General features: G+C 41.1%; 1 protein-coding gene across 1 annotated transcript in view; it reads left to right on the top strand.

Moving 5' to 3' along the window:
* TTC3 (tetratricopeptide repeat domain 3) overlaps nucleotides 1–12,820 on the top strand; it is a 126,297-nt gene that overhangs the window by 91,160 nt on the left and 22,317 nt on the right. The window contains 2 exon segments of the mRNA XM_021070969.1: nucleotides 843–908; nucleotides 7,331–7,480. Coding sequence (XP_020926628.1) covers nucleotides 843–908; nucleotides 7,331–7,480 — 216 coding nt within the window.

The following is a 12,820-nucleotide window of genomic DNA, read 5'->3' on the forward strand; positions in this document are numbered from 1 at the left end:
AAATTTTCCTCTTCATTTTTCATTGCCATTATATCTACTGAAATTGTTTAAAATGATGGAGTTTGTGAACCCTTTTGTAGAGTGTGACAGATCATTTCAGAAGGAATTTGGGGGTTTTAAGTAATAATTCTTCTTCCTGTCCAAGTTTTGCACTAGTTGAAAAATTTAAGAGAGTGGAATCAGCAGATGGAGCCAAAACATCACCTTAATAATTAATAAAAGTGTGGTGGAAGGTGTGGCTGTTTCTGTAGCGAGAGCATGTCCTAACAGTGAGGCCCGTGACATTCTGGCTTCCCCGCCTGGTTACAGCAGCCCTGGGCTAGGAGGCCCCCCCACTCAGGTGCCTGCCCTGAAGACAGACCGCTTGGAGAAGGAAGGGAGTGTGCGTTCTGCATGGGCAGCTGCCGAGAGGAAGGAAGAGGGGGCAGTGAGGGCTACACACAGCAGGGGAGGAGTGAGGAGTTAAAAGAGACAGTCAGGCGGAGAGACAGGAGGGATTTGAGTTAAAGTTCCTTCTAACAAGCGTGAAAGTAGCTTAAGGTTTCTCTGTGGTTAGCTTCAGCAGACACGGGTTCCTTAAACCCCCACTGGATTATTCTCCTACTCATTAAGTTTTTTGTTTTCTGGTAGGCTTTGAAAAAACATGTGAAGAGAAATGAGTCAAAATCATTTTCTTTTTAATAATTTGAATGTCTGTAGAAAGCATCTAAACTGGCGAAAAAAAAAAAACCTTGAAAAAAAATTATGGGCATGTTTGAAAATGTTATTATGTAACGTAATGGATTTATTTCACTAGTGCAATTGAGATAGATTGAATTTAAAGTGTTTGTTTTTCCCCAAAGGTGTCTTGGAATATAACACATCAAGAAGTCAATACTGAGCCATATAATCCTTTTGAGGCACAACAGGTTAGTCAAAATTGTATTAAACCGTTTAAAGGTTTAAATTCATTAATTTAACTAGATGGGAATAACAAATTTAGAGCTATTTTGGAGCCAGTTATTCATACAAAACATTCTTATAGAATAAGCTTTAGAAACTTAACAGGAAATTGTTGCTTTTGTTATTGAAATTTGGGAAGGGGAGGCAGAGGAAAAGATAAGTTTTTAATCTGGCTTATTTATTTTGAAGTATAATGTTTTTGTGGTTTTAACTGGTAATATGATCCAAACTGATTTATCAATAAGAGCTTGTTCACATGAATAATAAGGAAGTGTGAAGACCTTCACCGCTTTAAGAATGATTCGCTGAGAAAATCTGTGAATAAAACTCGTAGTGTATCTTAAGGGAAAAGTTGTTTAATCAGCTCCGTAGTTGCTGAAAAGATATTAGATAAAATTCAGGGTTTTTTTCCTTGACTAAAACTCATAGTAAAATGAGAATAGTTGAGTACTTTTCAATATGTGTATTATATCTTTCTCTCTTAAGCAAAACGCCATCATCTTGCTTCAAAGTTATATATCATCCTAGTGTTTATTATCCTGGAGATAATAGCTGACAAAATTAGGTAAGAGAAAACAAGATTTTAAAGGTGGAGATATGAGTATCATTATTTATAGAGGGTAGGACTGTCCCTGGAAAATCCAAAATGATAACTGAAAACCTAATGACAAAATGTTAGAGAATTCAGAAAAATGTTTGAATAAAATATTTTTCCATATATTAAGAACCCATTGCAAAGTATATTAAAAGATTCCATTTTCAGTAGAAACAGAAAGGTGAAACACGTGGAGAGTTCCCACTGTGACATAGTGGGATCTGGGGTGTCTTGGGAGCACTGGGACTCAGATTCAGTCCTCAGCCTCACAGTGGGTTAAGGATCTGATGTTGCCACAGCTGAGGCTTAGTTCACAGCTTGAATCTGATCCCTGGCCCCGGAACTGCATGTGCATTGGGGCCGCCAAAAAAGAAAAAGATAAAATATGTAAATTTCTTTACAAAAAAAAAAAAAAAAAGGAGTTCCCGTCGTGGCTCTGGTTAATGAATCCGACTAGGAACCATGAGGTTGCGGGTTTGATCCCTGCCCCTTGCTCAGTGGGTTAACTATCCGGCGTTGCCATGAGCTGTGGTGTAGGTTGCAGACTCGGCTTGGATCCCGAGTTGCTGTGGTTCTGGTGTAGGCCGGCAGCTACAGCTCCGATTGGACCCCTAGCCTGGGAACCTCTATATGCCGTGGGAGCGGCCCAAGAAATAGCAAAAAGACAAAAAAAAAAAAAAAAAAAAGACAAAATATGTAAATTTGTCAAAGAAAACTTTAAAATGCTACTTTGAGTACTATTGTGGCTCAGTGGAAATGAATCTGATTAGTATCCATGAGGACACAGGTTTGATCCCTGGCCTCCCTCAGTGGGCTAAGGATCCGTCGTTGCTGTGAGCTGTGATGTAGGTCACAGACACGACTGGAATCTCTCATTGCTCCCGCTGTGGTGTAGTCCGGTAGCTGTAGCTCCAATCTGACCCCTAGCCTGAGAACTTCCATGTGCCTCGGGTGAGGCCCTAAAAAGTCAAAAAAAACAAGATTAAGTAAATGAGAAAGTGTTCACTGTACTTGACCAGGAAGACCCTATTATTAAAGAGATTAACACAATCTCAGTACAAACAGAATGCATTAGTTATCTGTCGCTGCAGAACAAGTTAGCTCGCAATTTCTGTGAGTCAGGAGTGGAGGAGCAGTTTGGCTCGATGCTTCTGGGTATCTCTTAACCTTAGTTCAGTCATCTGCAGGAGTCACTGGGACCAAAGGTTCTGCTTCCAGCAGGGCCCACTCCTGTGCCTGGCAATACGGTGATGGCTGTTGGTAGGAGGCTTCATTCAGTTGCTTGCCCGGCCTCCTGGGGCCTGGCTTTCCCCAGAGCAGGTGATCCGAGGCAGAGTAGTAGTGGCTTTCTTGACTTACTTGAGGAAGTAGCAATGTGTCACTTCTTCTGTATTTGTGTTGGTCACACAGACCAACCCTGATAAATTATAGGAGAGGTATCTCGGGGGGGTCCCCTTGGTAGCGGGCTGCTGCATAGAGTTTATCTGAAACTGGACGAATTGATTTTTAACTTCATAGAGAAAAACAAACAGCAAGATTGCCCATGGCAAAGAAACCGTAAGAAGGAGCGTTGTTTAGCTAGATATTAAAATATAATGTAAATCTATATTAGCACATAAATAGACCACGAGAATAAGAGTCTAGTAGAATAAAATATAGAAATGTAAGGTTTAATAAAAATGTTAACTATCGGTGAGCAAAAAGTAGATTATTAAATACATGGTGTGAGGGGAAATGGGTTGCCAGCTAGAAAAAATTTAGATCCTACCTCGTTCCATGTGCCAAAACAAATTCCAGGCTGATCAGATATTTAAATATTAAAAAATGGGCCCAGAAAAGTACCTAGAAAAAAAAGGAAATTTTTTTCATAAGGTTAATGAACAGCATGACAAAAAAAGTATGTTTGTGTGCATGTATACATACATGTGCATAACATATATGTATGTATGAACAAAAACATATACATACAATACCAAAACACAAATGACCAACTAGGAAGATTATTTGCAGCATAGGACAGAGAACTGATTTCCTTGCTTAACATACAAAGTTTGAATAAATCAACTAGGAAAAGATTTATAATCTCACACAAAAATGGGAATGGATGGGAATATACAATCCATATTAAAAGAAATAAAGGTGGTTTTTAAACATATAAAAAGGTGCTCGGAGTTCCTTGGTTAACAAGTCTGACCAGGGACCACGAGGTTTTGGGTTCGATCCCTGGCCTTGCTCAGTGGGTTAAGGATCTGGCATTGCCATGAGCTGTGGTGTAGGTCGCAGATGCAGCTCGGATCCCATGTTGCTGTGGCTGTGGCATAGGCCAACAGCTGCAGCTCCGTTGACCCCTAGCCTGGGAGCCTCCATATGCCTCAGGTGCAGCCCTAGAAAAGACAGACCAAAAAAAAAAAAAAAAAAAAAAGGTGCCCAACCCCACTTAAAGCAAGAAAAACAGTTATTTATACACTACTGAAAGAACATAAAAATGTAAGTTTCTGAGAAAGGCAATTGGAATTTATCTGTACTCATATATGTGTACAGAGACCAGTGACAGGGTATTTGTACATTTGTTTAATCTGTATTTATGTCAACGAAAAATTGAATACAACTTGAATATCCAGTGTTAGACTAGTTAAATTAATGTTAGACTAGTTATAAGAATTTATAGTACACCCAGGAGTTCCCGTCGTGGCGCAGTGGTTAACGAATCCGACTAGGAACCATGAGGTTGCGGGTTCAGTCCCTGCCCTTGCTCAGTGGGTTAAGGATCCGGCGTTGCCGTGAGCTGTGGTGTAGGTCGAAGATGCGGCTTGGATCCCGCGTTGCTGTGGCTCTGGCGTAGGCCGGTGGCTACAGCTCCGATTGGACCCCTAGCCTGGGAACCTCCATATGCCGAGGGAGTGGCCCAAGAAATAGCAACAACAGCAACAACAACAACAACAGACAAAAAGACAAAAGACAAAAAAAAAAAAAGAATTTATAGTACATCCATATAATGAATATTACTCTATCATTTAAAAATGAAGCAATTTGGATTTCCCATCATGGTTCAGTGGAAACGAATCTGACTAGTATACATGAGGACACAGGTTCAATCCCTGGCCTTGTTCAGTGGGCTAAGGATCTGTGGAGTTGCTGTGACCTGTGGTGTAGATTGCAGATGTGGCTCAGATCTGGCGCTGCTGTGGCTGTGGTGTAGGCCAGCAGCTGCAGCTCGTATTTGTCCCCTGGTCTGGGAACCTCCTTTTGCCATGAGTGTGGCCCTAAAAAGACAAAAAAAAAAAAAAAAAAAAAAAAGAAGCAATTCTGTCATTACTAATAAGGAATGGTTTACAAGATGTGTAAGTAGGAAGAAGTTTAGAACTTTGTGTTATCTGCTGCTATTTGTGCAAATAGCTGTACAGTTTTAGCCAATTATAAAATATAATGAGCCCTTAAATTTTTTTAATGAACAGTACTGAAAATTATGGAAGAGAAATTATAAGTCATCTGCAGCCCCATCACTCATGTTAATATTTCGATGTGCAACCTTCCAGGCTTTAACATTTGCTTTTAAATAAGCGATGCTGGAGTTCCCATCATGGCTCAGTGGGTTAAGAACTTGACTATGCATGAGGGTGCAGGTTTGCTACCTGGCATCACTCATTGGGTTAAAGGATCTGGCATTGCTAGCTGCAGTGTAGGTCGCAGACGCTGCTTGGATCTGGCGTTGCTGTGGCTGTAGTGAAGGTCCACAGCTGAAGCTCCAATTTGTCCCCTAGCCTGGGAACCTCCATGTGCCACAGATGTGCGCCCCCCCTGCCCCCGAAGAAAAGTGATGCTTTTTAAAAGATGGGATCTTACCATATATGTTGTATTTCAGATTATCAGTCCTAATATATTAGACTTTTTCTATGTCAGTAAATATAGACTTTTTTACCATCTTTTTTTTTTTTTTTTTGTCTTTTTGCTATTTCTTGGGCCGCTCCCACGGCATATGGAGGTTCCCAGGATAGGGGTTGAATCGGAGCTGTAGCCACCGGCCTACGCCAGAGCCACAGCAACGCAGGATCCGAGCCGTGTCTGCAACCTACACCACAGCTCACGGCAACGCCGGATCGATAACCCACTGAGCAAGGGCAGGGACCGAACCCGCAACCTCATGGTTCCTAGTCAGATTCGTTAACCACTGTGCCACGACGGGAACTCCTTACCATCATTTTTTATGCCTACTTGGTATTCCATTACATGAATGCATGGTAATTTTTTTGACCAGTTTCTTATTGTCGAACCTTGGGGTCGTGTCAGCTTTTCATGCTTACAGGGCCGTGGTGAACATTTTTCCTAAATATGAATATTTACCAAGTAGAACGAGTAGCGTTGAATTCTTATTTGGTACCTAGCTTTTAATCAGTTATGCTCTGTTGTTTGAGCCTCGGTGGTTTTGCCCCGTAAATAAGTATTTTCTTTAGTGTTGGGAAAACGCACACATGCTTTCTTAAATTCAAGACTGATGTTAGTATGGTCGATAGCTTCTCAACCAGTGAGGCAGTTGTTCCAAGAGCAGCTTCTTTCTTCTGGGACTTTGGGAGGTGGCCTGACCTCTCTAAACCTTGGTTTTCTGGTCTATAAAAACTGAAAATAACATATTTCTTGTAGAATTATGGTGAAGTTTAAGTATAATAACATAGAGATGGCATATACCTTGCCACCTGTCTCTGTTGGTGATTTGGGGGCATATGAGTTAATTCATAATACCAAGTTACTTTGAGATCTTTTAGCTGAATTGAGAATGAAAACAGAAATAACTAAGGTCTGAAACCATGAAGGCTTACTCATGGGTCATAGTAAGGTTCATGATTTTTCAATTATGTAAACATAGACAGTATGACTATTGCTGAACTTTGAGTCTGGACAGACAAACAAACTAGTGCTCTCCCCAGCAAACTGGCATGTGTGGTCATCTTAGCCATAGTTCACAGTTCTCTAACTGGTAATTCACAGAATCCCAAAGGCTTGATTCCCTGCCTTTTTTACACTTGGAAGAAGCTGAGATGCTGGGAAAGGGGCAGGAGGCAGGGAAGGTGGACGACGCTGGGGTAGATTTTTGAAGACTGGCTGCCAAGGTCCCTGCGTGTCTAGGCAGCGCAGTCACCTGCAGTTGGGAGGAGTTGCCAGCATCACACAGGTGCTTCTTTCAGACACAGATGTGTGATTGCTGAAAGCTTTAGTGGTGTGAAAGGCTTAAAAAAAAATAGGTGAATAAATGGTGCTTATTGTCCGCCAGCGTTTCACATTACAGTATGACTTCTGTTTGCTTTTGTTGTAGCTATCTAGGCAGACAGGTACATAACTGAGAATAATCCATTGATAATATTTTAACTTGTCTTTTTGCAATAATCAGCAGCTATCAGTTGAAAACTTTCTAAAAGTAGGGCCACAGTTGATGTGTACTGTTCATATCTAAAATATGCATGATATTTATAGTTTTTAAACTTAATAAGTAGTGATGTCAGTCGTGGAGGATGACATTCACATCCAACTGTTAATTTAATACCGAGCCTTCTAAAACAAATATTCAGAGCTAGTACACACGGAAAAGTTTCCTTGTGAATTCCAGTGATACGAATAATTTTTTTTTTAAAGAGCTGGCTTTGCCGAACAGTTTGTTTTTAATTCCTGAATTATTGTGATATTTCCCTTATAAATTTTCATCTGCCTTATATTCTCCTCTATTTTGAGACGGTTCAGAACAAGATCAGAAATAGGCTTTTTAAACTACTTTTAATAGAGAATTTTGTTTTGTACTTTCAGGGAGATATTTCACAGATTGAAAAGGAGTACCAGGTTTTACAAGAGCAGCTTAAGGAAGCCTGTGAAAACTACGAGCAGAGGAATATCGAGGGCTCAGAAGAGACCAAGGACTTGGAAGAAAAGTTGAAAAGGAACATAGAAGAAAATAAGGTATTCCTGTCTGAAAGCTCATGCAGTGCAACCCACATTGTGCTTGTGCAGCCTCAGCTGAGCTGCAGTGTTGGCCAAAGGATTCTTTCTCAGCGTTGTCGCTTTCATATTTCTCTGTGACATATTAAAGTGACAGTGTTTTTTGCATTGTTTTAGAACCTTTTAAGTTGCTATGTAAGAAAAAGGCTGGGAATTTGAATTTTCATTTATCTGTAATTCAGTTTGCGTGATTAACTAAAACTAATTTCTGGTGACTAAGTTCCAAGTTAGATTCTTGTTTTTAGTGAAAGAGGCAGTATAGCATTAGTGGTTCAGAGTATGATGCTTGGAGTCAGGCTGACTGGCTTCAGATCCAGACTTGGTTCTGCCCTAATTCTGTTCTTGGGCAACTTATTGACCATTTCTGTGCTTTGGTTCCTTATCTGGAGAGTTTGGATAATTATAATAAGCTCCCATTTTAGATTAGGTTAGATTAATACTTGTAAAGTACAGTCGTCCCTTGCTATTCGCAGGGGATTGGTTTCAGGACCCCCTCACAGACACCAGAATCCACAGATTGTATCCACCTTGTATACAGCGGTAGCATTCCGCATCTGAGAACACAGAAGGCCAGTTGTACTTACAATTGCCTGGTGCTTAATAGGAGCTTGTAAATGTTGCCTGGCACTGCTATTACTACTACTACTATCATCATCATCGTACTCCTCAGGAAATGCAGGAATGACCGTGGAGGTTTGGCACACTAGAACTGTAAAGTCACCCAGCGTCTCCTGGTCGAGTCTGCTGCTCTTGGATTCCATCCGCTAAGATTCACTTTCATTTTCTTGTAATTGGCTGTTGGAGTAACACTGATTAGTGGCAAGGCCCAGTTGAGTTAGTGGGAAAATGGAGTTAAAGATGTAAGGGAAACATGGTGTATTTCTTTTTTAAAACTAAGGACTTTTTTTTAAAAAATTGAAGTATAGTCGATTTATAATATTAGTTTCATATGTAGAGTGTAACGATACACATACATATTTTATTAGATTATACCCCATTTAAAGTTATTACAAAATAATGCCTGTATTTCCCTGTGCTGAATAGTATCTTTTTTGATTATTTATTTTATACGTAGGAGTTTGTACTTTTTAATCTTCTACTCCTATCTTGCCCATCATCTCTACCTCTCCCTATGGGTAGCCACTAGTTTGTGTTCTATATCTGTGAGTCTGGTTCTGTTTTATATTCACTCATTTGTTTTATACTTTCGATTCTATGTATACGTGATAAAGTATTTCTCTGACTTATTGCATTAAGCATAATACTCTGTAGGTCCCTCCGTGGTCTTCATTCTTTTTCGTGGCTGAGTAATGTTCCACTGTATATCTACACCACATCTCCTTTATCCCTCCATCTATTGATGGTTGCTTAGTTTGCTTCCATATCATGGCTGTTGCTGTGAATATTGGGATGTGTGTATCTTTTCAAAGGAGTGACTTTGTGTTCTTTGGATACATACCTAGGAGTGGGATTGCTGGATCATGTGGTAGTTTCAGTTTTTCGAGGCCCCTCTATACTGTTTTCCACAGTGTACAAGGGTTCCCTTTTCTCTGTATCCTTGCCAACATTTGTCATCTTTTTGATAATAGCCATCCTGACAGGTGTGAGGTGATAGCTTATTGTGTTTTTGATTTGCATTTCTCTAATGATTAGTGATATTGAGCATCTTTTAATGTGCCTGTTATCCATCTATTTGTTTTCTTTGGGGAAATATCTATTCAGGTCTTCTGCCCATTTTTAATTGGGTTGTAAAAACTGAGGTCTTTTGTATGGAGGTTACAAAGGGATGGTAGTCCATTTAAGAAAGGAAAAATTTGTTCCAGAAGTCTGAACCAGTAGCTGAGGTCACATATATTACATGGAAGAAAATTAGCTTAGTGGGACCTTAACAAACTCATTTATTGAGATTTAAGTGTACCCAGAAGAAGAGGGTTTGTTCACAGAGGTAACTGTTAACAGCATTCCTTAGGATATGTTTTTACTTGGGATGAGACTTGGGAGATAGGAGGAGTAAGAAGGGGCCAGCCTTGTTGCTCAGTTGCTGAGTTGAATGAAGTCTTTTTGATTGAGAAGAGGAGAAAATGAGCAAAAATAAAACCTGCACAGTCAGAGAACACTAATTTGGATAAGCTACTTGGGCAGGGCTTAACAAAATGAAATATTTTTGTGAACTTTGTGTTGCCCCAGGGAAATTCCCTTTTCATTTTAATAAGCCATCTCTACATGTGGATCACACTTCAAAGTAGTGGTACTCTCTTTTGTTCCTTGTATTTTCGTCTGTGTACATCCTGCAGCCACCTATCATGTTGGATGAGAGTGCCCGTGTCCACCCCCGTAAGTAACGAGGGCAGATTTGCAGGTACAGCCACTTAATTTACGGTGGGCATCCAGTGAGTGAAGTTTATGTCTTTCTGACAGAGGCCTGTCCAGTTTTATTAACTGCTGGTCTGACTGAGTCCTGTATTTGTGAATTCATCAAGACTTCTTTATACACAAGAAATGTATAGTAAATTATCACCTAGGGAGGAGGGCTCTGAGGGAGCAGTGGCTTTGACTGGTGGGCGTGGGCTTTTGACCTGCTTTTTAACTTTTCTAAGGCTCTGGTTCTGGTTGCACATGGTTGTACTTGAGGAGTCAGTCCATTTTCTTTTAAAGAACCATTCTTGGAGTTCTCGTATGGTGCAGCAGGTTAAGGATCTGGTGTTATTGCAGCGCAGCTTGGGTCTCTGCTACGGCATGGATTCAGTCCCTGGCCCAGGAACTTAGGATGTCATGGGTGCAGCAAAAAAAAAAAAAAAAGAAATTTTTTTTTTTAAAGAGCCATTCTGTAGTTGCCCAAATTACAAGACCCGTTAGGTTATTAGACTTCCCATGTAAAGTGTATACTCATTTCCTATCAGGATAAATTGCTCATCTCAGTTCTTTAGCTTGTTGTCTGTACAAGAGCAGATGAGATTTAGCTGTGGCCATTTCTTTTTTCTGTTTTTCTTTTCTTTTTGGGGGGGGGCGGGGGCGTGCTGTGCTCCTGGCATGTGGAAGTTCCCAGGCCAGGGAAGACTGAACCTGTGCCACAGCAGAGACCTAGGCTGCTGCAGCGACAACGCCAGATCCTTAACCCACTGCACCACAAGGGAACTCCTTAGCTGTAGCCATTTCTTTATTTATCATGATTATGCCTATAATTTGCTTGTGGAAAAATCTTTTATAAATATAAAAAAATTGTGTTTTTATTGCTCTTTCCCTTGGCCTTTGACTCTAGACCACTGAGGTTATGAGCTAATACTTGATAGCACATTTGGATGTATTGGATACAGCATCCCTTTCCCTTTACAGAGAAGTAAGAGGCAAGCAGTAACAACTCATGTTTAAGAATTTGGGGAGTTCCCTGGTGGCTCAGCGGGTTAAGGATCTGGTGTTGTTACTGCTGTGGCTCAGGTTCAGTCCCTGGCCCAAGCACTTCTCAAGGCTGTGGGCACGGTAAAACAACAACAACAAGAAGCAACAACAAAGGAATTCGGGCAATCGAGTCTGACTCCCTGGCTGGTAACTCCAGCACCACCACCTATAATGGCTTTGTGACCTAAGATAACTTACTCAACCTTTTTGAAATAGAGATAATAATATCATCTCTATTTCATAGTTTTGTAAGGACTCACAGGGGTGGTCGGAAATGGGTAGGGAATAGCCAGAGATAAGTATAATAAGGAAGAATTGTCCACTCAGAATGCCATCATGCCCTTGTTGAGAAAAATCGCTTGTTTACAAAGTACTTGAAGAATGTTTGGCATTTACAAAGCATCAGTACAAATCTGAGCTAGCTATTAACTTGAAGCTGATGGTGTTTGATTATCATAAGCTGGAGACGGCCCTAATAGATACTTAGGCCTGTTCCCTGCCAAAGTAAAATAGCCACTCTAAAGCCGGAGTCTGCTGTTGTTTTTAGTGTACCTCTGACCTGCAGCCAGCAGGTTCTGGATAGCTGGTTGCTGTATTGCTCAAAGGAATATGTTCTTTTTTGTTTTATTAAGATAAAATTCACATTTAACCATTATAAAGTACACAGTTCAGTGGCTTTTTCAGTATATTCACAGTGTTGTGTAGTCAATTACCACAGTCTAATTCCAGAGCCATTTTCATCACTCAGAAAGAAGCCCTGGACCATTAAGTAGCCACTCCCCATCTCTCCTAGGTCATATGTTCTTAAGGTGCTTTAATGAGGGTTCTTCTACCTAAGATGGGTATTTAGTTGACATTGATACTTAAATGTCACTATCATTTTGGCCCAGAATAATTTATGGAGTAGAATTTGGAATTCTGTCCTGTTTCAACAGAATCTGTGGCCCCTGCCTGCCAGAGCTTCCTCAGCCCACATCTGTAGAGAGATGGGTTCTCCTGTTCACTTACGGTCCTTGCCAAGTTCCGCCTTTTTTAATCTAACATTTGTGGAGCTCACGTTATGTGCTGTAAGCAGTTGTACATTTCTTACGTGTATTATTTAATTTCAAGCTGTCTTAACATACTCGTGTTAGAGTATGTAATATTATCTCCATTCTCCTGATAAGGAAATAAGAGGCAGGAATCGCTAATACCTCTTGCGCCAAGTCACAGCAGTGCGAAGTGGAACAGGTGCTAAGTGTCAGGCTCCACATCCTTTGCGTTTGTCCTCCCCTGGGAGAATGTCAGTTCCACAACCAGTTGAAAAACATTCCTCAGCACTTCATGAGTAGTGTGATGCCAGGTAACAACTCCCCACAAAAACCTCAGTGACATGTACCAATAAATATTAAATGTGTGAGTCTGTGCGTTAGCTGATCCTGATTGGGCTTGGCTTTCACCTTTGGGTCAGCTAGGGCTCAGCTGTTCTTGACTGTGCCTGCTCACATGTCTGGGGTCAGCTGGCTATGGATTGATCTAGAATGGCCTCAGCTGGGACAGTGGGGACAACTGGGTCTGTTTCACGTGTCTTGCATCTTCCAGTAAGTAAAAGGGCAAACAAGGACCATCCCATAAGCACAGTTCAAGTCTCTGCTGAATCAGGTCTGCTACTGTCCCATTAGGCAAAGCATGGGAAAGAGACTGCCTCTTTAGTGACGGCAGCCCCGTGGTCCCCACACGACAACAGGTATAGGTAACAGGAGGGGTGAGGGAGGGGAGGATGCCGTCCCACTGCCACAGTGATCACCAAGAGCTTAAAACCCTTCTGTCGTTGGTACCTCCCTCCGTCTTCAGCCACCTCCCTGACCAGTTCTCTGCCTTGTCTTCCACACTTCATGTGATTTCCTCTCTTCTGGACCTTTCCCC

Source organism: Sus scrofa, chromosome 13, assembly GCF_000003025.6.
Source record: "Sus scrofa isolate TJ Tabasco breed Duroc chromosome 13, Sscrofa11.1, whole genome shotgun sequence".
NCBI classification, from domain to species: domain Eukaryota; kingdom Metazoa; phylum Chordata; class Mammalia; order Artiodactyla; family Suidae; genus Sus; species Sus scrofa.